This window comes from Salmo trutta, chromosome 3, assembly GCF_901001165.1.
Source record: "Salmo trutta chromosome 3, fSalTru1.1, whole genome shotgun sequence".
Classification (NCBI taxonomy): domain Eukaryota; kingdom Metazoa; phylum Chordata; class Actinopteri; order Salmoniformes; family Salmonidae; genus Salmo; species Salmo trutta.
The window spans coordinates 73,916,178-73,941,828 of record NC_042959.1 but is presented as its reverse complement, the minus strand read 5'-3'; the positions used below and the strand labels follow the sequence as shown (position 1 = coordinate 73,941,828).

The 25,651-nt window shown below is 44.9% G+C and overlaps 2 protein-coding genes across 2 annotated transcripts; both read right to left on the bottom strand.

Annotated features, from left to right (window-relative positions):
• Positions 1–1,274: 1,274 nt before the first annotated feature.
• Positions 1,275–8,102, bottom strand: grwd1 (glutamate-rich WD repeat containing 1). Its single transcript, XM_029747698.1, has 7 exons — positions 7,848–8,102; positions 7,502–7,619; positions 7,138–7,303; positions 6,784–6,994; positions 6,368–6,513; positions 5,944–6,135; positions 1,275–1,768 (listed from the first exon to the last, which is right to left on the bottom strand). Exons 1-7 carry the CDS (start codon positions 8,059–8,061, stop codon positions 1,460–1,462), a joined length of 1,356 nt encoding a protein of 451 aa, XP_029603558.1. The 5' UTR covers positions 8,062–8,102; the 3' UTR covers positions 1,275–1,459.
• Positions 8,103–18,707: 10,605 nt separating this feature from the next.
• Positions 18,708–23,644, bottom strand: zgc:174888 (uncharacterized). Its single transcript, XM_029747690.1, has 5 exons — positions 23,125–23,644; positions 22,675–22,784; positions 22,424–22,495; positions 21,874–22,011; positions 18,708–19,637 (listed from the first exon to the last, which is right to left on the bottom strand). Exons 1-5 carry the CDS (start codon positions 23,135–23,137, stop codon positions 19,272–19,274), a joined length of 699 nt encoding a protein of 232 aa, XP_029603550.1. The 5' UTR covers positions 23,138–23,644; the 3' UTR covers positions 18,708–19,271.
• Positions 23,645–25,651: the final 2,007 nt, after the last annotated feature.

Below are 25,651 nucleotides of genomic sequence, written 5' to 3'. Positions count from 1 at the left end.
TTTCAATCACCGCTTTCATGCGTCTTGGCATGCTCTCCACCAGTCTTTCACATTGATGTTGGGGGACTTTATGCCACTCCTGGTACAAAAATTCAAGCAGCTCGGCTTTGTTTGATGGCTTGTGACCATCCATCTTCCTCTTGGTCACATTCCAGAGGTTTTCAATGGGGTTCAGGTCTGGAGATTGGGCTGGCCATGACAGGGTCTTGATCTGGTGGTCCTCCGTCCACACCTTGATTGACCTGGCTGTGTGGCATGGAGCATTGTCCTGCTGGAAAAACCAATCCTCAGAGTTGGGGAACATTGTCAGAGCAGAAGGAAGCAAGTTTTCTTTCAGGACAACCTTGTACGTGGCTTGATTTGTGCGTTCTTTACAAAGACAAATCTGCCCGATTCCAGCCTTGCTGAAGCACCCCCAGATCATCACCGATCCTCCACCAAATCTCACTGTGGGTGCGAGACCTGGAGAGGCCTACAAGCCAGTGTTTCGCACCCACTGTGAAATTTGGTGGAGGATCGGTGATGCGAGGATTGGTTTCTGAGGTTTGGAATTTCCAGCAGGACAATGCTCCATGCCACACAGCCAGGTCAATCAAGGTGTGGATGGAGGACCACCAGATCAAGAATGTGATCAAGAGGAAGATGGATGGTCACAAGCCAAGCTGCTTGAATTTTTGCGCCAGGAGTGGCATAAAGTGCCCCAACATCAATGTGAAAGACTGGTGGAGAGCATGCCAAGACGCATGAAAGCTATGATTGAAAATCAAGGTTATTCCACCAAATATTCCTAAATTAAAACATTAGTATGGTGTTTAAAAAGGAATACGAACTTGTTTTCTTTGCATTTTTCGAGGTCTTACGACAACTGCATATTTTTTGTTATTTTGACCAGTTGTCATTTTCTGCAAATAAATGCTCTAAATGACAATAGTTTTATTTGGAATTTGGGAGAAATGTCAGTAGATTATAGAATAAAACAAAAATGTTCATTTTACCCAAACACATAGCTATAAATAGTAAAACCAGTGACACTGATCATTTTGCAGTGGTCTTTTAATTTTTTCCACAGCTGTATATAAAAATACCCTCAAATAAAATGTAACACTGTACTAAACCCTTTGATCTAAAAGCAAAATGTAATTTTAGCATCACTCTACAAATACAGACATAGGGTGGTGTACATTAATGGAAATGAATAGCTCATGATCTCATTCCTTCATGTCAACCAACAGGCATTTTGTTGGGTTGAGAAAAAATATACACCAAAACAGTAATTTGGTAAAGTGTTTTATTTGGAACATGTTGGTACACATGCTACTTGTGAAGGCCAGAAGGAATAACATACATGCACAGTACGTGGTAAATGCATGCCAACAGAGCAGTGAGGGGACTGATAAGTAAAAACACAGGCACACACACACTTAGACCCTCTCTCTCACACACACACACACACACACAACTATACAGAGATGGTCCTGAACACGTTGAAGCCTGACAGAGCAGTAGAGACCATCACTCCAGGTATCTGCGGGTGCCAGTGGATTTCCTTGACCTCTGTCTGACCCTGGTGCAGGAACAGCAGCTGGGGGGGCAGGTCCTTCACCCCCTCCGCCCTCGCACCCACATCACATGACTCTACCGATAGGTCCCATTGGCTGACCACGTCGTCCGCTCCAGAGGCGGCGAACACGCTGGAGTCCACAGGGTTCCATTCTACTGATGTCACTGGCGCGCTGTGCTGCTTGAAGTTAGCCACCGGCCGGCCCGACTGAAAGCACAGGTAGATAATATTATGGTTTAGAATCATCTCTCCTCACTTCTGTTGTGAGCATTCTGGTTTAGAATAACTGCATAACCATCTCTAAGATCTGCCTTGTCAAAACACACACTGACCCCAGACCAGTCCTATGGGCAACCTCCCAAGTTAAGGGTTCTGAAGCGCAATACGAGTCAGACCATGTAACCACTGTTGATTTGGTGCTCCTCCAGCACATCAGAGTATTATCAAATCTCTAAACCTCGAAGCTAAAAAAAAGAGGGCCAGTGTGTGGGAGCCAACTTTTCCTCTACATTCCACCTACATCTTGAAATGCCATCATACAGGATAGGACAGGATTACCATGGGTGTAGAGGAGAAGGGGGAGACAAGAGGAATTATCACACTACGCATCACCAGGGGAAAACTACCTGCCCTCCAGGACACCTACAGCACCCGATGTCACAGGAAGGCCAAAAAGATCATCAAGGACAACAACCACCCGAGCCACTGCCTGTTCGCTATCATCCAGAAGGCGAGGTCAGTACAGGTGCATCAAAGCTGGGACAGAAAGACTGAAAAACAGCTTCTATCTCATGGCCATCAGACTGTTAAACAGCCATCACTAACAATGAGTGGCTGCTGCCAACATACTGACTCAAATCTCTAGCAACTTTAATAATTAAATTGGATGTAATAAATGTGTCACTAGTCACTTTAAACAATGCCACTTTATATGTTTACATACCCTACATTACTCATCTCATATGTATATACTGTACTCTATACCATCTACTGCATCTTGCCTATGCCTTTCGGCCATCGCTCATCCATATGTTTATATGTACATATTCTTACTCATTCCTTTACACTTGTGTGTGCATAAGGTAGTTGTGAAATTGCTAGATATTACTGCACGGTCGGAACTAGAAGCACAAGCATTTCGCGACACTCGCATTAACATCTGCTAACCATGTGTATGTGACCAATAAAATTTGATTTGATTATTGTCCAGTGCACAGCAAACACAGGTAGAGATTGATGGCAATGTGTGATTGTTCAGCAGTAGTGGCGTGCAGTGAGGATTAATCTGTTAGAGTGTTGGGACTGCAGCCATTTTAAACCCAAACAAACCAACCCAGATGGCGCAATAATGATGCAAAGATGGCATTTACGGTATTTGCATTGCTTCCATTCCTTTTTATGGGTTTAATATTTTCCAGAAAATCTTTTAAAAAATACCTTTATGAAAATTGCAACCATCCTGGTATTGCTGTTCAACCCGGAAATGCTATTTGAAGTTGCAGATAATGTAGATGAAAAAGCTGTGTACATTTGCAAATACTGTGCCAAATCATATGTGAAGAATGCAACAAAGATGCAGAATCATCTGGCCAAGTGCATAAAGTTCCCTCAGTGCTCACAACAAGCAACCTCTGACAAAAGTCCCTCTACTTCTATTCGAGGTGAAAATGATGAATCAGACACCTTACCGATAGCAACAGTTCACGGTCCTCCTGGAAACATTTGTTGTTTTGACTCAATGGAGGAACGTAGTCAGAGAAATGCTGATGAATGTCTTGATCGAGCTGTGTATGCAACTGGTTCCCCTCTGATGCTCACAGGCAATGTGTCTTAATGAGATTTCTGAATGTTCTTCGCCCAGCATACACCCCTCCAACCAGACATACTTTATCTACTCATTTGCTGGATGCAGAGCTCAACAGAGTTCAAGTGAAGGTTAAGCAAATCATTGAGAAAGCAGACTGTATTGCAATCATCTCTGATGGGTGGTGAATGTTCGTGGGCAAGGAATAATTACCTACATTATCTCCACCCCTCAATCAGTATTCTAAAAGTGCACAGACACGGGACAATAGACACACCGGTCTCTACATTGCAGATGAGCTGAAGGCAGTCATTAATGACCTTGGACCACAGAAGGTATTTGCACTGGTGACAGAATGCTGTGAACATGAAGGCTGCTTGGTCTAAAGTGGAGGAGTCCTACCCTCACATCACACCCATTGGCTGTGCTGCTCATGCATTGAATCTGCTCCTCAAGGACATCATGGCACTGAAAACAATAGATACGCTCAACAAGAGAGCCAAGGAAATGGTTAGGTATATGAAGGGTCAAGTTATAGCTGAAATCTACCTCACCAAGCAAAGTGATAAGAATAAGAGCACCACATTGAAGCTGCCCAGCAACACCAATTGGGGTGGTGTTGTCATCATGTTAGACAGTCTCCTGGAGGGGAAGGAGTCTCTCCAAGGAATGGACATATCACAGCCTGCCGACATGGACAGCCCCATCAAGAGGATCCTGCTGGATTATGTATTTTGGGAGAGGGTGGTAACAGCTTGAAACTCCTGAAACCTATAGAAGTAGCCATTGCACGGATTGAGGGAGACAATGCCATCCTGTCTGATGTTCAGACTCTGCTCGCAGATGTAAGAGAAGAAATCCATACTGCCCTGCACACTTCACCGTTGCTCCAAGCAGAGGAAACTGCAGTTCTGAAATACATCAAAAAGCGTGAAGACTTCTGTCTGAAGCCCATACTCGCCTCAGCGTACATGTTGGACCCTAAGTATGCTGGCAAGAGCATCCTGTCTGGTGCAGAGATCAACAAGGCTTAAGGTGTCTCGTCACCTTGGCTTGGCTTGGATGAGGGCAAGGTTCTTGGCAGTCTGGCGAAGTACACTTCCAAGCAAGGGCTTTGGGATGGAGATGCAATATGGCAGTCGTGCCAACATATCTCATCAGCCACCTGGTGGAAGGGACTTTGTGGATCTGAGGCTCTTTCCCCTGTTGCCTCCATCATGCTCCATATCCCACCAACATCAGCCGCCTCAGAGCGCAACTGATCCTTGTTTGGGAACACACACACACACACACCAAAGCATGCAACAGGCTGACCAATACAAGGGTTGAAAAATTGGTGGCCATCCGGGCAAATCTGAGGTTTTTGAGCCTGACAACGAGCCATCCTCAACAAGGTTGGAAAGTGACAGTGAAGATGAGGCCTCAGAGTCTGATGTTCAAGAGGTGAACATTGATGAGGTCCAGGGAGAAGACATGGAAGCCTGAGAGCAAGACAACCAAAGATTTTGTTTCTAGAATATCATTTTACAGATGTATGTTGAAAACATTTTTGGTTGCAATGGATCATTGAGGATCATTCAATATTCCTTTTCTTTTGTTGTTCAGTCAACTCATTTAATTAAAAATTAAATTCATAACTAACACATTTTTTAAATTTCTATTGGAAGTATTTAATAATTTGCAATTATGTCTACTTATGATAAGGTAAAAGGTATATGTTTCTGTCTCCATATATGGAAAATGCACTACTGTTCAAAAGTTTGGGGTCACTTAGAAATGTCCTTGTTCCTTTTAAAGAAAAGCCATTTTTTTTGTCCATTAAAATAATATTAAATTGTTCAGAAATACAGTGTAGATATTGTTAATGTTGTAAATGACTACTGTAGCTGGAAAAAGATGATTTTTATGGAATATCTACATAGGCGTACTGAGGCCAATTGTCAGCTTCAGTGAAGAGGCGACTGACTCCGGGATGCTGGCCTTCTAGGCGGAGTTCCTCTGTCCAGTGTCTGTTCTTTTGCCCATCTTAATCTTTTCTTTTTATTGGCCAGTCTGAGATATGGATTTTTATTTGCAACTCTGCCTAGGAGGCCAGCATCAACAAGGAAATTTCTAAGTGACCCTAAACTTTTGAACGGTAGTGTATATTCAATGCAAAAAACATCTACATTTAAATGGTATTAATATTAATTTCTGTTAATTCCCATGGAAAATGTCCACCTCTGAATATTCCCTAAAATGTGCAACCCTAGTGGTGACTATTTAAACAGTCTGATGGCCTAGAGAAAGCAGCTATTTATCAGTCTCTCAGTCCCAGCTTTAATACACCTGTACGCTCTCTGCCTTTAAATGCTAAATAACAAATGTTATCAAGTGCAACTTTTGCAATGATGGTTTTGGGAAACAGCTCTGAGATTTAATGATGCTCCTACGAAGGTTCTAACGATGAACTTAGCCTTCAGTTTCCCAAAATAAACTTGCCCTGGTTGGTACCATAGGATCAGCTGACCCTCCCTAAATCCCAACCTTAGACTAATGTCTAGGTCGAGGGGCAAATTAATTCTACTGCAGTTCTTACCTGGAACTGCCTCAAGTCCCAAACTTTCAGAAGTCCGTCATCCCCGCCGGACAGGAGGAATGGTTCAGTCCTGTTCCAACTGATGACGTTGACGTCTGAGGAGTGTGCCTCCTTGGCACAGAGCATGGAGTTGGGCGGGGCTCTGGTGTCCCAGACCCGGATGGACTGATCCACAGAGCAGGATGCAAAAACCTTGGGGGTAGGATGAAAGAGAGGGAGGAGGAAGAAAAGAGGGTGGAGGAAGAAAAGAGGGAGGAGGAAGAAAAAGAGGACAATGAGACAGAAAGTTGCAGTTTTAGCTATAATTATGCAACTGACCTCATTTCATGTCTGCTTCTTCTGACATTAAAAAAAAGTCTAAAGTTTCTTTACATCTATTGATATTGTTACTCAGCCTAGCATCCCACTGCTTCTCCCATCATACCGTGGCTTCTGTGGGTGACCACTGCAGGTCCTCCACGGACTTGGTGTGAGAACTGAAAGGCCGTTGGTCGATCTGCCAGGAAGTCCCTCCCTCCCGTGGTTCCCACACGTGGATGTTCTTTTTGCAGTCGCCACTGACCAGCCGACCTTTTAGACAAAACATACTAATAAATGAGCTTATTATTCTACTCATGTATTCACATTTATTTAGGGACAGTTTCCCAGAACCACATTAAGCCTAGTCATGTACAAAAAAATCTAATTTATCTTCAAGGTAATTAGATTGAGCCAGTCATTCTCATTAATTTGGGATGGAAGCCAACATAGTAGACGTCCCCTTATACATAGAACAGTATCTACACAGCGGATGGTGAGGAATATGCTCTCTGCTTTAGACGTGGCAACGGACCGACTCACCGGGTACTTTGGGCGACCAATCAATGGCAAAGCCCTCAGTCATGTGACCCGAGAAACTGAAGAGGGGCGTGGCTTCCTTCTGCTGTTTGACAAAGGTTGACATGGCAGCTGAACTGTGGACAGCTTCCATCTGGGATCGGAGGTCAAATATCTCCACCTGACCTTTCTCTGACCAGACAGCAGCCAATGACTGATCTCCACGATGGGTCACCTGGTGGGAAAATAGACAACGTTAATGTTGAGCCTTTCAAACCACATCACACACAGTCCAATCAGGGTGCATGTACAGAAGAACAAACTGTGGGTGCAAGAGATATTCAGATACTCTCAGACAATGAGAACAGTTAAACTCACTCGGACTCTGTTGATCCCTCCGTAGTGAGGCATCATGGCCAACTCCATCTGTGGCTTCTTATCTTCATCATCATCCTCTTCATCACTCTCTCCATCACTGCTCTCGTCCCCCTCCTTCACTTTCTCTGTAGTACCATGGAGGTTGTGCATGCGTATGAGAAGCAGTCTTAGAGGAAGGAGGAGAAACGGTATGGTAGGATAAGTCAATGAGGCCTGGGCAATGAAGGACTACCAATAGCGGGGTGTGCATAAAGTATATTCAATGTGAGTATTTGGGGATCCCTTCACATCAGCCTCACAATAGGAAGGCAGTCTGAGGGTATGCTGAGTGTCATTGTTATGGATCGGTGGGTGTGACAGCTACCTGTTGCTGAGGGCAGCGTCCGCCTGTGTGCCTGCACAGAGCAGCATAGAGAGGGGATACTGTTCCCTGCCGTCTCCATTCGCATCTCTCAACACGTCGAAGCTCAGGCAAGGAGCACCTGGGGCGGGGGGGTATATGGTGACAAAGCAAAACAATCAGTAAGTGCCCATCTAGAGCAATCGGGTGAATTACAAACTAATGCTATAACGTTAGCTAACAAGCCATCCAATACATTTGAAATAACAGTTCGTGACATTGTAAGTTTAAAACGTTCAAACAACGTTCAAATATTTTTTTTTGATGGGCAATAAAATAACTCTATTAGCTAGTTAACTGTTGGACCAACCTGTCTGACACTCGTGGTACATGCGGTAAGCTGAGCGGTCCATCTCGAGCTCCTCTCCGGGTTGGAGAGGCTGTTTTCCGGGGACATAAACTTGAGTTTCCTGTTCTCCGTCCTTTCCCTCTTCTTCCATTTCATCTTCGTCGCTGCCACCCGCTTCCATTTCCTCCATCTCTCCATCTTCGTTCGGAAGCGTGTCTTCTCCGGGCGCCGACATTTTGAGAGGGGCCAGGCTTTGCTTACTTCCGGTGGATTGATCACGTGGTTTGTCTCTCGCTCGCACTGTCTCGCTCATTTACGATAATTCAGCTGATGTGCCTCCTCTATTCCTGACCTCTTTGGCAGACAGTCTGGAATTTTGCCTTACCCTTGCTACTGCCAGTAAAGTCCACTAATTCTAAAAGCATCTAACCATGGAAGGAATTACTGTAATCTTATGGATAAACAAAAACTATTACAAAACGTAAAGTGAACAAGATTTGAAAATAGCTGACTGTGGCCACCCATTCATGGGAGGTGGGTTTTTGAGCACCACCTGTTTAGCTAAAATATTTGTTCCCCTGTTTCGCATGTTACTTTGGCATTAATACGTGTCACATATCACTTTGCAAACAATGTAAACAAAATATTGGGTTAATAAAGCCGAATACAAACATGGTCTCTTTTTTGCTTTCTTGAGTAAGGCAGATCAGAGATGCAGGTGTTTCAGCATAGCTCAGTGCTTTGTGTGGTGGAGGGACAACCAGCGAAAAATACAGAGCGTTGGAGTTGGTAATCTTCTCTAGTTGTGCCATGATTTGTTCTGTCACTCATGGTGACACTACATCACGCAAAATCTACAGGGAGAGCTAGAAAGTTCAAGCCCCTTGGGTGCTGCCATAAATTTACATTAAAAGTGCCCATCCAAGAAGGCTCAAGGTCATTGGCCACAGATAAAATGACGTCAAATCACGTTATATCTACCGTAGCTTTGATTGGACTGATCAGACTTTAAAAATCAACATCATACTTTAAAAATCTTAGCTAGCAAGCTAGACAAGCAGTCATCATCATGAATTAAGTTGACAATCTACTGGCAAATCCTTTTCAATTCTTGTCATATGAAGAGAAATTATAGAAAAAACGTATCGGTGCTCATCGGCCATTGGACATAAACAATACACAGAAAGTTAGAAATCGCAAATTCAACAATGAGTGGTTTGGAAGGAATCAGTGGCTAACTGCAAGTGTTGCAAAGCAATCACTAGCCTTCTATTTGGTGGAGAGGGTGTGTGGTCCAAGTCTGGGTCTCTTTTCCAAGCTTAAACGGATAAACATTCACACGCAGCACAATAGGCCAGAAAAGGCTGAATACGTTGTCCATGCTGTCAATCCAGAATGACTTCTGCCGCGTTCAAAACAACTGGAAACTCGGAACTGGGAAATCTCAGACTTTAGTGAGTTCAAGTCAACTGAGAACTCTGAAAAAAAACAAGCTCCGACTGGGAAAATACGTTTTGAACGGTCATCCAACTCGGAATTCCAAGTCGGGAGCTCCGACCTGAAGATCACTGACGTCATGATTCAACCTTGTTTTTTTCTGAGTTCCCAGTTGTCTTGAAAGCACCATAAATCCAGAGAATGCCAGACAAAATTTGCCCACAAGAAGGACCCCCGTGCCACCTTCCTGTTCAAGTGAGCACAGCACAACAGTGAGTCCAGAAATGTATTTTACGCTGCTGCATAAATAATGTAATATGCCAGGGAGATATGTATACTGTAGCTAAGAAAGTAATACTAAGTGTATGTTGCGTAGTAAGCTGTTAGCAGCCCATGTGCCTCACACTAATAACTCGGTCCCTTTCCCCCTCATAACTTAGCCTACTGTTCTGACTTGGTGGTGCAAATGTAGCGTATAGCCTGTTTTAGACAGATGTAATCATTTAATATTTTAAGAGCTTTCATTGTCTGCTTATACAGTACGCCCCCTTTATTTATCTTACGGTTCTGACTTGGTGTACTGGGAGAATACCGTAAGAACGGCCCATGTTCTGAATTCTTTGGCTCTACATTTCAAAAGTGCTGAACAAATAGTTATATTGATTACATCCATCTTAGCTCGCTCATTAATGTCTTAATCGAAATTACGATTGCCTCTTATCCGCTTATCGTTCCCTTATGCCATAGTTTGTACATCTCAATTGTCAGTAGAAAACACATTTGTTTAAACAAGTCAGCCATATCAGCTGTTTTTAAAAAGGCAGTAAATTAGGCTGAATTAACTGTTTCGCTGCCAGACAAGGCACAGCTAATAGCCAGGTGTAAAGGTCGTAAGGATTCACTCCATGGTGCTGAAAGGAAGGCTCTGCTATTGGGACAGCTTTATGTAGGCCCTAACCGTTTTTGTGGCACCGTTTGTTACCGTTATAGTGGAATGAATGTATTGTTAGTGTTGTCTTGTATTATGGCTTTGCTGGCATGCATCAAAAATTTTGGGGAGTTTGCCCCTCCAAGATTTACATGCTAAAATCGCCACTGAGCATACTGTCCAAACTCCAGCCACTTGCATTGCTGAGCCTGAGAATTATCATTGCAATTTCTGTCATGCAATATCAATACTATACCACATATCATCATGTTTACTTCTGGTGTAATGGTGATGGGTATTTACCATAGAGAATGATTGAGGCTTCTAGTGGCCAAAAGGTCGTATTAACACAGGCAGCGCCATAGAGCTCGCCAGCTTGTAGTCCTCAAAAACAGAAATGCGTTACCTCAGGTTCCTTGAGCCATTTCTATTGGGAAAATGAATGGGGAAAGGATAAGGTTTTGTAATAAATGCCGAAAATAAGGTTAACACAAGCTTTGAAGATCAGAGATCTTATACTTTTTGTTCTATGAGATAATATCAGTCAGTTAACATGACCTTTATGAATTATGAAGCCTTTTATGTGCTTTAAGTGCATTTCTGATTACATAAATGCTTCAAAATTCACAAAAAGTGCTGTTAGCTGATGAAGATTACCTCATAGAACAAAACGTATCAAATCTCCTAAGCCTGTATTTACCACAGACCTTATTTTTCAGAAATGTGTATTTTTGCTGTCTTATGTTATTTCCCAACACCCGGGGCAATGAAGCAGTTAATTAAAACAGAAAGAAAAACTAAAAGCTCTCTCTCTGTCCTCTCTGTGGTTGTCCTCTCCTCATAATAGGACAGCAAACATTATCTGTGTGCATCTGTTTGTTTGACTCTCACTGTCTGTTTTCATGTTGTGCAACATCCTCTCTGTCTCTCTCAACTGTTTCTCTCTCTCAACTGTTTCTCTCTCTCAACTGTGTCTCTCTCTCTCAACTGTGTCTCTCTCTCAACTGTGTCTGCAGAGGTTTATCATAGTTTCTCAGAAAGGCTGATGCTCATTCTGTTGCCTCTACATTTACAAAAGGAAGTGAGACATGCCTTGGGGGTAATGTTGTCGGTCTCCGAGCCTTGCTTTTTAAAGTTTGTGTGCAAAGAAAGCACCTGGCTGAATTTAATGGGAGTTCTGTCTTAAGCAGGAAAAAAGGGGCTCCTTCTTTTTGTAGCAAAGATTTTGCAAGTGTTCTGTCTAAAGTGTGTGTGTGCATGTCTGGGTGGATCAGGGTGTGTGCATGCATGGGCATGAGCGATTTGTGTTTGTGTGAGAAGAAAGAGCCCTTATAATTGAGTTGTGAAGCTACATTCCATCCAAAGTGCATTCCCAACAGCTCCTTTCTTCAGCTCTGCAGATGCAACTGTAGCTCTGCAGCTGCAACTGTTCAGTCAGTGTGTTACTCACAGGAATCAGCCAGGAAGCTGAGCAGAGAATGACACTGTCACACCCTGATCTGTTTCACCTGTCTTTGTGCTTGTCTCCAACCCTGTCCGGGTGTCGCCATCTTCCCCATTATCCCGGTGCATTTATACATTTATATGTGTTCTCTGTTTGTCTGTTGCCAGTTCATCTTGTCTCGTCAAGCCTATCAGTGTTTTGTCAATGTTGCGGCTGCACTCTGGATGTGGGTTGAGGCCAATCTACCACCATGTCAGGGTCCATCTGAATATTCCCTGCAGTGATGACGTATCCTAGGAAGGAGATGGTGGAGCGATGGAACTCACATTTCTCCGCCTTCACGAAAAGCTGGTTCTCCAGGAGACGCTGGAGGACCTTTCGGACATGGAGGACGTGCTCTTGAGCTGACAGGGAATAAATGAGGATGTCGTCGAGGTAGACAAACAAAAATCGGTTCACAACATGTCTCGGAGCACATCACGGACCAGGGTCTGGAACACTGCGTGAGAGTTGGTCAGTCCAAATGGCATCAACGTCTACTTATAGTGCCCGCTAGCCATCTTAAAGGCAGTCTTCCACTCATCTCCTTCCCGTAGCTGAACCAGATGGTAGGCGTTCCGAAGGTCCAACTTGGAGACGATGATCGCCCCCTGGAGAGGCTCGAAAGCTGAGGAGATGAGTGGTAGCAGGTAACGGTTTTTAACCATAATGTCATTGAGACCCCGGTAGTCGAAACTCGGACACAGGATCTTGTCCTTATTCTCCACAAAGAAGAACCCTGTACCGGCAGTGGAGGAAGATGGACGCATAATCCCTGCAGTGAGAGAGTCCTCAATATACCCCTCCATCGCCTTGGTCTCCGGACCCGAAAGGGAATGAAGTCGCCCTCGAGGCGGTGCCCGGGAGAAGGTTGATGCGGTGGAAGAGATGTGGCTTGGGCAGTGTTGAAAACCTCCCGTAAGTCCTGGTAGTCTGTGGGGACGGCAGAGAGATCGAAGGTTTTTCCCAAGCCATGAAGGAGATGTCCCGGGGCAGCCTGCGCCGACTTCAAACAATATACATGGAAAAGCAGGCTCCAACCCATAATGGACCCAGTCAATAAGGGGATTGTGCCTCAGGAGACATGAAAACACCAAAACCATGGGTACATGAGGAGACTCCAGGAGCAGAAACTGCATGGATTTACTGTGGTTGCCTGACACTCGCAGGTGGATAGGAACCATACTGTGGTTTACTCTGCCAATAGAGCACCCATCCAGCGCTCTGACATCCATCAGAATGGAAAGGGGTTGAGTGGAGATACCCAGCTCAGACACCAGTGTAGTGTCCATAAAGCTCTCGTCGGCCCCAGAGTCAATGAGCTCCTGGATGGATTTGGACTGGCCTCCCCAAAACAGGGTAGCATAGAGGGGATTAGTAAGGGATTGGAAGCTCCCCGTACGGCTCACCAGTGTACTCGTACCTACTGATGAGCCTGGTCTTTTAATGAGCAGGTAGATAAGAAATGTCCCGTAGCTCCACAATACAGATTCTTGGTGTTTAGTCTACTTAAGCGCTCAGCAGGAGACAATCTAGCCCTGCCTATTTGCATGGGCTCCGGAGGAGTCGAGTCGGCAGCCCTCTGTGATTCCCGAGAGAACTCGAGTGACATCACTTGGAAATGTAGACTTTGGGGATTTCCGGGAGTCCTCGGAGGCGAGGTGGAAATCGAGGGCGACAGGGAGAGGGGTGGGCCTGGAAACAGGAGACAGAGGGCTGTGAGATATAGGTTTAATCCTAGACACATGAAAGGTGGGATGTATACAGAGGGTACGGGTTCAACAGAAGAAGAACAGCAGAGGGGCTAAGGATCTTGGAGATGGGGAAAGGGCTGATAAAACGGGGGGACAGTTTGCAGGTCTCTACCCGGAGGAGCAGATCCCGAGTGGACAGCCATACCCTCCACCTGAGATGATAACAGGGAGCCGGGGTCCGGTGGCAGTCTGCCTGTCGTCGATACCTGGAGGTGGTCTTGAGAAGAGCCGACCGGGCTCTCTTCCAGTTATGGCGACAGTTGCGGATGAACATCTGGGCCGAGGGTATGCTGACCTCTTCCTCTTGCTCCGGGAAGAGCGGGGGCTGATATCCCAGGGAGCACTCAAAAGTCGAGAGACTAGTGGCTGAGCAAGGGAGGGTGTTGCGGGCACACTCTGCCCACACGAGATGCTGGCTCCAGGTGGTGGGATTGGCGGAGACCAGGCACCGAAGAGTCATCTCCAGGTCCTGATTGGCTCGCTCCAACTGCCCATTAGACTGGGGGTGGAACCCGGAGGACAAGCTGGCCAGTAACCCAATGAGTGTGCAGAACGCCTTCCAGAACTGGGACGAGAACTGAGGACCCCGGTCGTAGAGAACATGTCCACCGGAAGTCCATGGATCCGGAAGACGTGCTTTACCATGAGCTGGGCTGTCTTCTTGGCTGAGGGTAGCTTGGGGAGAGGGAGACCAGTGATGAAGAACAGGGATATATGTGACCAGGGACGTGAGGAACGGGAAGTGATTGAAGGAGACCAGCCGGATCTTTCCAAGGAGTCTTATTCTGGGCACACACAGTGCAGGTGGCGATGAACGCGAGACGTTAGGAACCAAACTGGGCAACCAAAAATGTTGATGTACAAAGGCCACGATCCGACAGGAGCCAGGATGGCAGGCCAGTCGAGAGGAATGAGCCCATTCCAGAACCGAGGAACGGGCAGAGTCCGGCACAAACATCCAGTCAGCCGGGTCCGGGTGGGGTCCGATGGTGTAGCAGTTGGGCAATAGAGGCATGACAGCGCATCCGGCTTCACATTCTTGGACCCTGGGCAGTAGGAGATGGTGACGTTAAATCGTGAATAGCAGGGCCCATTGAGCTTTCCTGGAGTTGAGGCGCTTGGCGGTGCGGAGATACTATGAATGGGTGTTCCACCCCCTCTAACCAGTGCCTCCACTCCTCCAGCGCCATCTTCACCGCCAGAAGTTCCCGGTTGCCCACGTCGTAATTCCTTTCCATGGGGTTGAGACGATGGGAGAGGAAAGGGCAAGGATGCATATTTTGGTCTTGGGGCAAATGCTGGGACAGGACAGCCCCCACAAAAACGTCCGAGGCGTAGACCTCCACCACGAACTGCTGGGACGGATCTGGATGGATTAAGATGGTGGCAGTAGTAAATTGGTGTTTGAGGTCCAAGAACGCATAGTCTGCAGCTGGAGACCACGTAAAAGGGACTTTGGGAGAGGTGAGTGCTGACAGGGGGGAAGCCCGGTTGCTGTAGCCCCGGATGAACCGGCGGTATAAATTGGCGAACCACAGGAAGCGTCGCAGCCGCACTCTGGAGGTGGGTTGCAGCCAATCCACCACCACTCTCACCTTTCCAGGATCCATCTGGATGTTGCCTGCAGCTATGATGTACCCTGGGAAGGAGATGGTGGAGCGATGGTATTAGCATTTTTCCGCTTTGACGTACAGCTGGTTCTCCAGAAGACGCTGGAGGACTTGTCTGACATAGAGGACATGTTCTTGAGCCGAGTGGGAAAACATGAGGATGTCATCAAGGTAGATGAATACGACCCGGTTCAACATGTCCCGGAGAACGTAATTTACTAGGGCCTGGAACACAGCAGGGTCGTTGGTCAGTCCGAACGGCATCACCAGGTATTCGTAGTGCCTGCTAGCCGTGTTAAAGGTGGTCTTCCACTTCATCTCCTTCCCATATCCGTACCAGATGCCAGGCATTCCGGAGGTCCAACTTGGAGAAGATGGTAGCCCCCTGGAGAGGCTCGAAAGCCGAGGCGATGAGTGGAAGCGGAAAACGTTTATGATGTCATTCAGGCTCTGGTAGTCGATACACAGACGCAGGGTTTTGTCCTTCTTCTCCACAAAGAAGAACCCTGCACCGGCGGGGGAGGCAGAAGGACGGAGTCCTCAATATACGTCTCCGTCACCTTGGTCTCCGGACTTGACAGGGAATAAAGCCGCCCCCGAGGCAGTGTAGCGCCCAGGGAAGCTAAATGGCGCAGTCATTTGGCCGATGCGGAGGAAGCGCAGTGGCACGGGCCTTGCTGAAAACTTCCCAGTGGTCCTGGTACTCCGCCAGAACGGCGGAGAGGTCCGGGACATTTCCCAAGCCCGCAGGAAGATGTCCAGGGGCAGACAGCGCCGACTTCAGGCAATGCCCATGCAAAACGGGCTCCTACCCAGGATAGAACCAGTAGCCCAGTCGATCAGGGGATTGTGCCTCTGTAGCCAGGAAAACCCCAAAACCACGGGTGCATGATTGGATTCAATGGGCAGGAACTGCATAAACTCACTGTGATTACCCGACACCCTTAGGTTAATGGGACACGTGGTGAAGGTGACTCTGCCAATAGAGCGCCCATCCAATGCTCTGACGTCCATGGGAATGGAGAGGGGTTGTGTGGGCACTCCCAGCTCCAACACCAGGGTAGCGTCCATAAAGCTCTCATCGGCCCCAGAGCCTATGAGCACCCGGAGAGATTTGGACTGGTTACCCCACAACAGGGTAGCATGGAGAGGGGTACGAGCAACGGAAGTTGGGAAACTCCCCGTATGGCTCACCAGCATACTCGTACTAGTACCTCCTTGATGAGCCTGGTTCTTTAATTGGCAGATAGATAAAAAATGTCCCGTAGCTCCACAATACAGACAGCTCTGGGTGTTAAGTCTGCGTAAGTGCTCAGCAGGAGACAATCTAGCCCTGCCCAGTTACATGGGCTCTGGATGAGACGACTCGACAGCCCTCGGTGCCCTCCGAGAGACTTCGTCCGACATCGGATCCACTCGGAAATGTGGGTTTCGGGGATTTCTGGGAGGCGAGGTGGAAATCAAGGACGAGCGTCGGCGATAGGGAGCAGACTCCCTCTCCCTCCTACATTCCTGTAACCACCCATCGATCCGGATGGTCAAGGCAATGAGGGAGTCGAGGTCCAGGGGCAGCTCCCGGGCTAAGAGCATGTCTTTAATTACCTCCGACAACCCGTGAAGGAACTCGTCGACATCAGAGTTATCACGTACACTATCCTCGAGTGATCTGAGGGAATTGAAGAGGGTTGCAGCTCAAAGATGAGAGAACACTGGGAGAGAAATGCCCAGCAGGATCCGGAATCTCCAGCGTAGCGTTCAGGAGGAGGTAAGCGAGGTTCTTGGGAAGCCAGGATAGATTGGGGAGAAATGCCACTGGTAGTGGGGTAATTGACAGTGCATGCAGATACAAAAGGATAGCCACAATGTTCAACTCACAAGCAGGAGAAGCCAGACTGGGAAAGGAACAAGTGTTTTTCTGTATGTGTTTGTGAACAAAGCCCCAGGACCAGCTTGCTTAGGGGACTCTTCTCTAGCTTAATCTCTCTGTAGGTGAAGGCTTTGTGATGGAAGGTTTGGGAATCACTTCCTTTTAGATGGTTGTAGAATTGAATGGCTCTTTTCTGGATTTTGATCATTAGCGAGTAACTGCCTAATTCTGCTCTGCATGCATTATTTAGGGTTTTACGTTCTGCATGCAAAGTCCCATTTTGTGAATTCTTGGTTGGTGAGCAGACCCCGACCTAACAACCATGAAGGACAATGGGTTCTATAACTGATTCAAGTATTTTTAGCTTGATCATAAATGGGTTGTCGAATTGTATGTTCTTTTGATGGCGTAGAAGACCCTTCTTGCCTTGTTTCTCAGATCGTTCACAGCTTTGTGGAAGTTACCTGTGGTGCTGATGTTTAGGCTGAGGTAGGTATAGTTTTCTGTTTGCTCTTGGGAAACAGTGTTTAGATGGAATATGTATTTGTGGTCCTGGCAACTGGACCTTTTTTTTAAACACCATTATTTTGTTTTACTGAAATTTACTGTCAAGGCCCAAGTCTTTCTTTTTTTTAGCCCCTTTTCTCCCCAATTTTGTGGTATCCAATTGGTAGTTACAGTCTTCTCCCATCGCTGCAACTCCCGTACGGACTCGGGAGAGGCGAAGGTCGAGAGCTGTGCGTCCTCCGAAACACAACCCAGCTTCTTAAACCAGAAGCCAGTCACACCAATGTGTCGGAGGAAACACCATACACCTGGCAACCGTGTCAGCGTGCAATGTGCGCGGCCCGCCACAGGAGTTGCTAGTGCACAATGGGACAAGAACGCCCCTGCCGACCAAACCTTCCCCTAACCCGGACGACGCTGGGCCAATTGTGCGCCGCCCCATGGGCCTCCCGGTCGCGGCCGGCTGCGACAGAGCTTGGACTCGAACCAGGATCTCTAGTGGCACAGCTTAGACCACTGCGCCACTCAGGAGGCCAGGGCCCAGGTCTGACAGGATCTGTGCAGAAGATCTAGGTGCTGCTGTAGGTCCTCCTTGGCTGGGTACAGAAGGGCACCAGATCATCAGCAAATAGTAGACATTTAACTTCAGTTTCTAGGTTGTCCGTTTTGACATTTTTAGATTTGATAGGGAAGCTGAAAGGTCAAATATACTGTTTAGGCTTTCTACTGCCAAGTTTACACCTTCACCATTACTCTCTCAACTGTGTCTGCAGAGGTTTATCATAGTTTCTCAGAAAGGCTGATGCTCATTCTGCTGCCTCTGTATTTACAAAAGGATGAGACATGCCTTGGGGGTATTGTTGTCGGTCTCTGAGCCTTATTTTTTTTTTTAAAGTTTGTGTATTAAAGAAAGCACCTGGCTGAGTTTAATGGAAGTTCTGTCTTAAAACAGCAGGAAAAAAGGGGCCCCTTCTTTTTGTATCAAAGATTTTGCAAGTGTTCTGTCTAAAGTGTGTGTGCATGTGGATGTATTGGCATACATACATATAGCTGATGTGTGTAATTAATGTGAGTGATTTTGCTCAGTTTTAGGCCTACCCAGTAACTGCAGATATAAAAATTATATTGAACTACAACTTACTTTTGACACAAGTCTTCCTGTAGGTGACAGAAAGAAAAAGGATAGCTGTTGAGAATCAGACAGCAGTGCAGCAATTGCACAATACTTCCCACACTGGGGATGGTAACAGTCAGCACTCAGGAATCTCTACACAAGACTACATCAGAGAAACTCATAACGGCAGCATGGTTTTTATTTACAAGATGCAGTATTTACAAAAGTTCATAGAAAAAAAACAACATTCATTGAAGACCAACAAACAAAAAAATATTCACATTCCATTGCATTGTAAACATCATATGAATTTGATCAGAAATATTGGACAATAATTTATGTTCTGTAGCTTGCTCAATATAAAACACTTGTTAGTGTTAGCTTGCGTAGAATATGGCTTTTTATACATATGGGTATGTTGTATAGGTACGTAATGGTTTCTTATGGCTATGATAATAGAACTCTGGTATGCAGACAGTAAATTAAAAGGTTGTTATTCTATACATAATCTTGACTGCAGTTGTACATTCAGTGCAACAATTAAGTGTGCATGTCAGTCACTTGATTGACAAAGCTTACTGTATTAGAACAGCTAGAATGGACAGATTCAAGAAGAAAAAGCCAACCAGTGCTCCAAACCATTTTGTGTGCGCCATTGATGACATCCACTTCAGTAATTTTAGCAACCGCTCTACAGTAGCATCCAGGCAGTCCACATAACAGGAGGCTAAATAAGAATTTGTTCTTAATTGACTTGCCTAGTTAAATAAAGGTAAAATAAAAACAAAGACCCAGAAAAAACTAATAGGAGCCCACCTTTGGATGGTGGGCTCCTATTGGTTGGTGGAGGTGTGTGTAACCTCATCCCTGTTTCCCCTTCATTCTCCCTGTGAACTGCTCGTGTGGTTAATAACCTCACTTTTTTACTTTCCAGAGCTGGCCTTTCTTCCTCCACAGCAGGAGAGGCCAGAGTGGGGAAGGGACAAGTATCCACCGGGGTTGAGCACCCCAGCTCCAGCCATTTGGAGAAAACAGATGAAGTGAAGTTGAGAAGTTTCTCTGGAGAGGAGGAGACAGAGGGAAGAACTGAAGGGTCAGGATCCTCAAATCTCTGTGAGAGAGGGATGTGATAGGGGAGGAGAGGAAAGGGGGATAAGGGAGGAGAGAGGGAGGAGAGTTGTTATTAAACAAACATACAGTGCAAGCACTGTCATTGATTGATAGCTGTTTCTCTGGGGAGTTAACCTCTGATATACATTGCGTACATTATCGGTGACCTAAACAGACAAACTATGCACTGGTCATAGCATAGTCAAGCCACATGGTCAGGAAAAAAAACAGGGATGCAAACTGGTGAGGGCCCAAAAAGGTGACACTTTTTCCCCCCTCCCTGAAACATGCTAAAAAATCCCTGCTAGGGGGAAATGCAGGTTTTAACTAATTAAACAACAAATAATATGATCTACATGATCAGTCTCTGTGTTTAAAATAAAAAGTGGTTAAAGTGAACCTAACATACAGCTAAAAAATGTAAAGCAAGAAATCCAATGTTATTTGTTGCCTAGACTTTACTGCAAATGACACTCAAGTCTTGAGAAAAAAACAATACACTAATATTGCAGGTAGCCATGACAGCCTTTATAATAGAATGCTTGTGACCACACACATCTACATATTGCACTTGGGAAAAAAACATATTTAGTACAAATAGAAACAAACAAACAGGCATTCTATTGTTGCGCTATTATAGCGGCCACTATAGTAGACATAGATAAAGTGCACAAGGCTACATGTGTGCAAAAATAACGTTCACTGAGTAAAAAATAAAATAATCCCCCTTACTCACACAAGTGTTACTGTTAAATTCAACACAACAAAAGCAATATCTTTGGGCTACACTGCATATTATTACATTGTACACTTTCTGCCTGTGGACATCTGTTCTTCAATGTGCCAGCAGACCTGGCACACCCCTTTTTATTCACTGGCGCTGTATTGAAAAAGTGAGAGGGAAAGTGTGTGGTGTTCCTTTCACCTCTGTAGTGACATCCAGCTTAAACCAGGCCCAGCTCCACTTAACTGCTTAACAAGCAACGCCTCATTTTCACCTAACTCTCCCATTCTGAAAATTAACCACATACTGTACTGTAGAGGGAAAATATTAGTTCACAGATAGTAGTTAGTTCGTTAGCTAGTTAACGTTTCAGATCGCCAGGGTCCAGTAAGCAACTAACGCTTTATAACTTGAGGAACGGCAAGGAGTCGTATAACGTTACCAGTTAATACTATAGCGAATTGGTTAGGTTACTAACGTTAGCTCATCTGATGTAGCTGTCTGACTTCATTAGCCAGCTAATTTTCACACCATAAACTCAATTATCTGATCAGTTAAGTTGGCTAATGTTGCTCAACATTTCCCTGGCTAGCTAACGGGTAATTCGATCCACCTAACGTTAGCAAGATACTTAAAATATTTGTTTCACCACACTTTCTCCCTCACCTCAAACTTTCCAAATACCAATTGTTTTTCGGTTACAGCTCACGAAGTGCACTTCTTCACCTTCTCACCCCCGTCTCCGTGGTCAGGCTTCTCACCTACCTCTTCCTTATCGTTCAGGGGACGCGCTGCTGTAAATCAACCTGTCTTCCACTCTTTCCAGAGCGCGCGCTGTTGTTGTCTTTTCTCTCTTCAGTCGCGTGCTGCATCGTGTTGTTATGTGAACGATTGGCTGAGCCTTGTATACAGTACAGCTATTATCGCTCCAAACACGCGTCACTCGTTCGCATACAGCCAGCAGTCATCCAAAGCCCCCCACCCCCCCCACCTTTTCTAATCGGATCTACACGAATCACGTAGGCCACCTATTTTGGATTCAAAACGGCGAATTTCGCAGAAAGGCGACTAGTTTGCATCCCTGGGAAAAAACGTTATTCTCCCCTGTTTTAGCCATTTTTTGTCTTTTTTTTTACTACAACAACAAGGCATCTTTATAGTGTTTTGTTGCATTTGCCAGGAAATAGTTGTTTTATTTTTACATAACTTAGTTCAAAATGTTTAAGGCTGCTGTGTCAGTTTCTTTTTAGTACATGCTGCTACTTGTTCACCCCCACTGGCAACCTATGGTACACTCTCTCTATCCAAAACAGTTCATATAGACTACTAGAGTCATAGCCTCGGGAAGTAGTTTGGGGAAGAAAGATTTTCCGGCAATACAGGAGGCTATATTGTTTCGCCAATACAGGACCAATGCACGACTTTGGGGGGGGGGGACTGCTGCACCCTCAGCCCCCATACCTCCCGCGGCTATGACTATAGTATGTCCACGACATGGTAAAGTTATACCTACCCCTTTTGTCATACCCCTGTCACCCAGGGCTTGTATGAGGTTGGAGATGAATTCGAAGCTATGGTGCTCTGGCCACAGCTGGCTGCGGAGCTGGAGCCAGGAGTCAGAGAGAACAGTCGCAGCTCGGAACACACAACACTGGAGGGACAGCCGAGGCAGAAGTAGGATTTTAGACACAGAGGTTACGCTGATGAGGTTATTGATTATCCTCTCAGTAACGCTGACAACAACACAAAGATAGACTAGAGTACTGGAACCAGTAGAGGCTGCTGAGGGGAGGACGGCTCATAATAATGTTTGGAAGGGAGCGAATTGAATGGCGCCAAACACATGGAAAACCAGTGTTTGATACTGTATATTTGATACCATTCCACAAACTCCGCTCCAGCCATTACCATGAGCCGGTCCTCCCGCATTGCTCAACAGAGCATCAGAATGATGGATTTAATGATAGACATAGCAGATACACTAAGTGTGACATGTTTGCATAAAACACGAGAATAAATCATTTACTAAAATGGTGTCATTTGATCAATAGATGGTGCCTCACCGGATCAGTGCTGCACAGCAGGTTGACATTGTAGTGGTGGGAAATCCAATAGTCTTTAGGGAACACCTTACGCTTGGAGGAAAAAACAGGTTCAGGAATCACAGTATTCACAAGAGTATCTATGCCAATAGACAAAACAACGAATTGATAAAACATGTAACCACTAGGAAGTGAAAGCATATTTGTTTAAACCACTGTCATTACTCAGGGTGCATGCAGGTACAAAAGGATCGCCACAATGTTCAACTCACAAATCCAGCGTGGTCTGAGTTAATGGTGGTTTGAAGATTATCGACAACCCCCCTCAAAAAGTAATTACATCCGCTACCTTGGAGTGTCAATATTGATAGCAACAGTAAAACTGTGAGAGATCGAAGTAAAGAGGGAGAGAGAGAGATGCAGCAGGTTAATGGATGGAAAATGTACGTGTCCTGCCCATGTGATTCCAGCCACATGCTTAATGAGAAACATCATGACTTAATGTTAATTTATTGCTTTAATTAATAGTTTGAGCAAATGAACTACAAACCCAAATTACAGAACCACTATATGAATTACAGTACAATGATAATGTGGTCAAATTAATTAAACAAATATAAATCCATTAATCTGGTCAAATTAATTAAACAAATACAAATTCACTAATCAATCAATTAACTTTTGCATACTCTGAATTTATGTCATCACTGAATTCCTCTTACCTGATCGTGACATCCTTTTATCTTCATGAGAAAGGCCACTTCTCCATTTCTGTGGTTGAAAGCATGCAATACGCAGATCAAATAAGTCCTCTGGTCTGACTAGGCAAAGTTTCCTCAGCGGTTCCGTCAAGTGTGTGACACAGAGAGAGAGAGAGAGCTCTGAGTCTTTTCTTTTTCCTCTACTGTTGAGACTCCAGTTTAGTTGACCTCTTTTTTAGAATTCCTCCTTTTGTCTCCCTGGTACTTTCCAAATCTCCACACCCCCTTCTCTCACTCAATCTGCACTGCGCTCTCTCACTTTGGATTTTCCCACCTCCCAGTTTGTCAAGCTGCAGCCTTTCCCTCTCTCTCTCCTTTCCCTGTTGACCCAGTATATTACAGACCTCACTCTCTTCTCACCCTTTAAATGGCTAATGGACAGAGTGAGAGAAACAGACCCTCTCTCTCTCTCGCCCTCTGGGCAGTCTGTCTGTGTGAGCTCAGACAGAGACTAGCCTGAAAGTGAAAGTGCTTGATATCTGCTCTCTGTAAATCTCTCAGCCCCTCCCACCACCAGTCATTTCACCTCCCTATTGACTGACCAAGCCCCCCTCTCCCACGCAATTAAATGAAATTCAATTCCAGGGGCTTTATTGGCATGGGAAACACGTGTTTACATTGCCAAAGCAAGTGAAATAGATAAACAAAAGTCAAATAAACAATACAAAATAAACAGTAAATATTACACTCACAAAAGTTCCTCGCTCTCACTGTCTCTCTCTGCCACCCCCCCAACCCCAATCCAAACGAGTCCTCATGCCATATGTTTTCAATCCCCCCATGTGTGACTGAGCGTGTGCCTGCCTCCTTGTCTCCAGTGAGCCAGTTAGTAATACTCACCTAATACTCACCCTGTTGAGTCACCAGAGGATCTCATAAATCAACAATTATCTTGTATTTTTTGGGGGCTAAAAGGATTGCAACACTGACTGACATAAGCTGCAAGTCATTCAAGTGTGCAAAGCCAATAATAATCATGACAGTAAAGCTGATGTTGCTTCTCAAAACAAAATAATAAATTAATAACAAAAAAATTACCGTTGATTTGAAATGGAAAAGTTTAATATCCTACAGTTTGGAGGCTTAGATACTTTCTCATATTTTGATAGCACTTTAATTTGTGGTACACTAGTTTATTATTTAAAGTGCTACTCAGATATTTTTGTCATTACAAACTAGTATTGGGAAAGTGAGTGGGGATCAGAAGTAGATCAATTAGTACATTGTCATGTTCAGGTTTTACGTAGTCATTGTTGTAGTACTACTTCTTGTGTCACTTCCATTTTGAACATGGGCCAAGAGAAACAGTGAATGTTCCAGAGATCCAAAGGGAAAAGGAAGACAGAGTTCTGCAGTCCAACAGACCAACATTTTTCAGCCTCCCAGAGGCACCATCAGTCCTAACTCTTTTCACCTTGGTCCTCTGCATAGGGCTGTAGGATGATCCCTGATCTCAGGTCAGTTTAGCATATTCTTCATTTATGGTTCAGGTTAGGATAAGTACAAGATGGTCCTAGATCTGTGTCTAAGAGCTTCAACCCAGAGTGCATATACAGTGCACTCTGTAATTATTGGACCAGTGAAGCATGTTTTCTTTTAGCTCTATACTCCAACACTTTGGATGTGAAATTATACAATGACTATGAGGTTAAAGAGCAGACTGTCAGCTTTAACTTGTGGGTATTTTCCTCCATATCGGGTGAACTGTTTAGAAATTACAGCACTTTTTGTATATAGTCCCCCCATTTTAAGGGACCAAAAGTATTGGGACAAATTCCCTTATATGTGTATTAAAGTAGTCAAAAGTTTAGTATTTGTTCCCATATTCCTAGCATTCAATGATTACATCAAGCTTGTGACTTAACAATCTTGTTGGATGCATTTGTGGTTTGTTTTGGTTGTGTTTCAGATTATTTTGTGTCCAATAGAAACGAATGGCAAATAATAAATGTTTTGTCTCATTGAGTCACGTCCATTGTAAATAAGAATATAATATGTTTCTAAACACTTCTACATTAATGTGGATGCTACCATGATTACGGATAGTCCTGAATGAATCGTAAATAATGATGATTGAGGAAGTTAGACGCTCAAACATCAAACACCCCAAAAATGCTAACCTCCCATGTTATTGTAATGGTGAGAGGTTAGCATGTCTTGGGGGTATGATATTTCTGTGTCTAACTTTGTTTTATTGTCTACTCTACTATATGATATGACCTAACGTTCCACCAGCGGGCTGGCCTACAGTTTACAATACCAAATCAAACATTGACTGGGTCATGTGTAACCAACTGTATTTCTTTGTTCTGTGTTGAAAACACCCTTTAAGTAGGTATGATTCACTGATACATTCTATTTATATATTTTTTTTTTAAAAGCTCAAATTTCACCCACTCTTTTTAAGAACTATAATAAAACATATTTAACTAGGCAAGTCAGTTAAGAACAAATTCTTATTTACAATGACGGCCTACCCCAGCCAAAC

Excerpts from the sequence above, each read along its gene's own strand:
- grwd1 (XM_029747698.1), bottom strand. The coding sequence starts at position 8,061 with ATGTCGGCGCCCGGAGAAGACACGCTTCCGAACGAAGATGGAGAGATG. Across the intron at positions 6,995-7,137 it reads GAGGGATCAACAGAGTCCGA|GTGACCCATCGTGGAGATCA; the intron begins GTGAGTTTAACT and ends TTTTCCCACCAG. Across the intron at positions 1,769-5,943 it reads GGGACTTGAGGCAGTTCCAG|TCGGGCCGGCCGGTGGCTAA; the intron begins GTAAGAACTGCA and ends CTGTGCTTTCAG.
- zgc:174888 (XM_029747690.1), bottom strand. Across the intron at positions 22,012-22,423 it reads TGCTGTGCAGCACTGATCCG|TGTTGTGTGTTCCGAGCTGC; the intron begins GTGAGGCACCAT and ends CTGTCCCTCCAG. Across the intron at positions 19,638-21,873 it reads ACAGGGGTATGACAAAAGGG|AGATTTGAGGATCCTGACCC; the intron begins GTAGGTATAACT and ends CCTCTCTCACAG.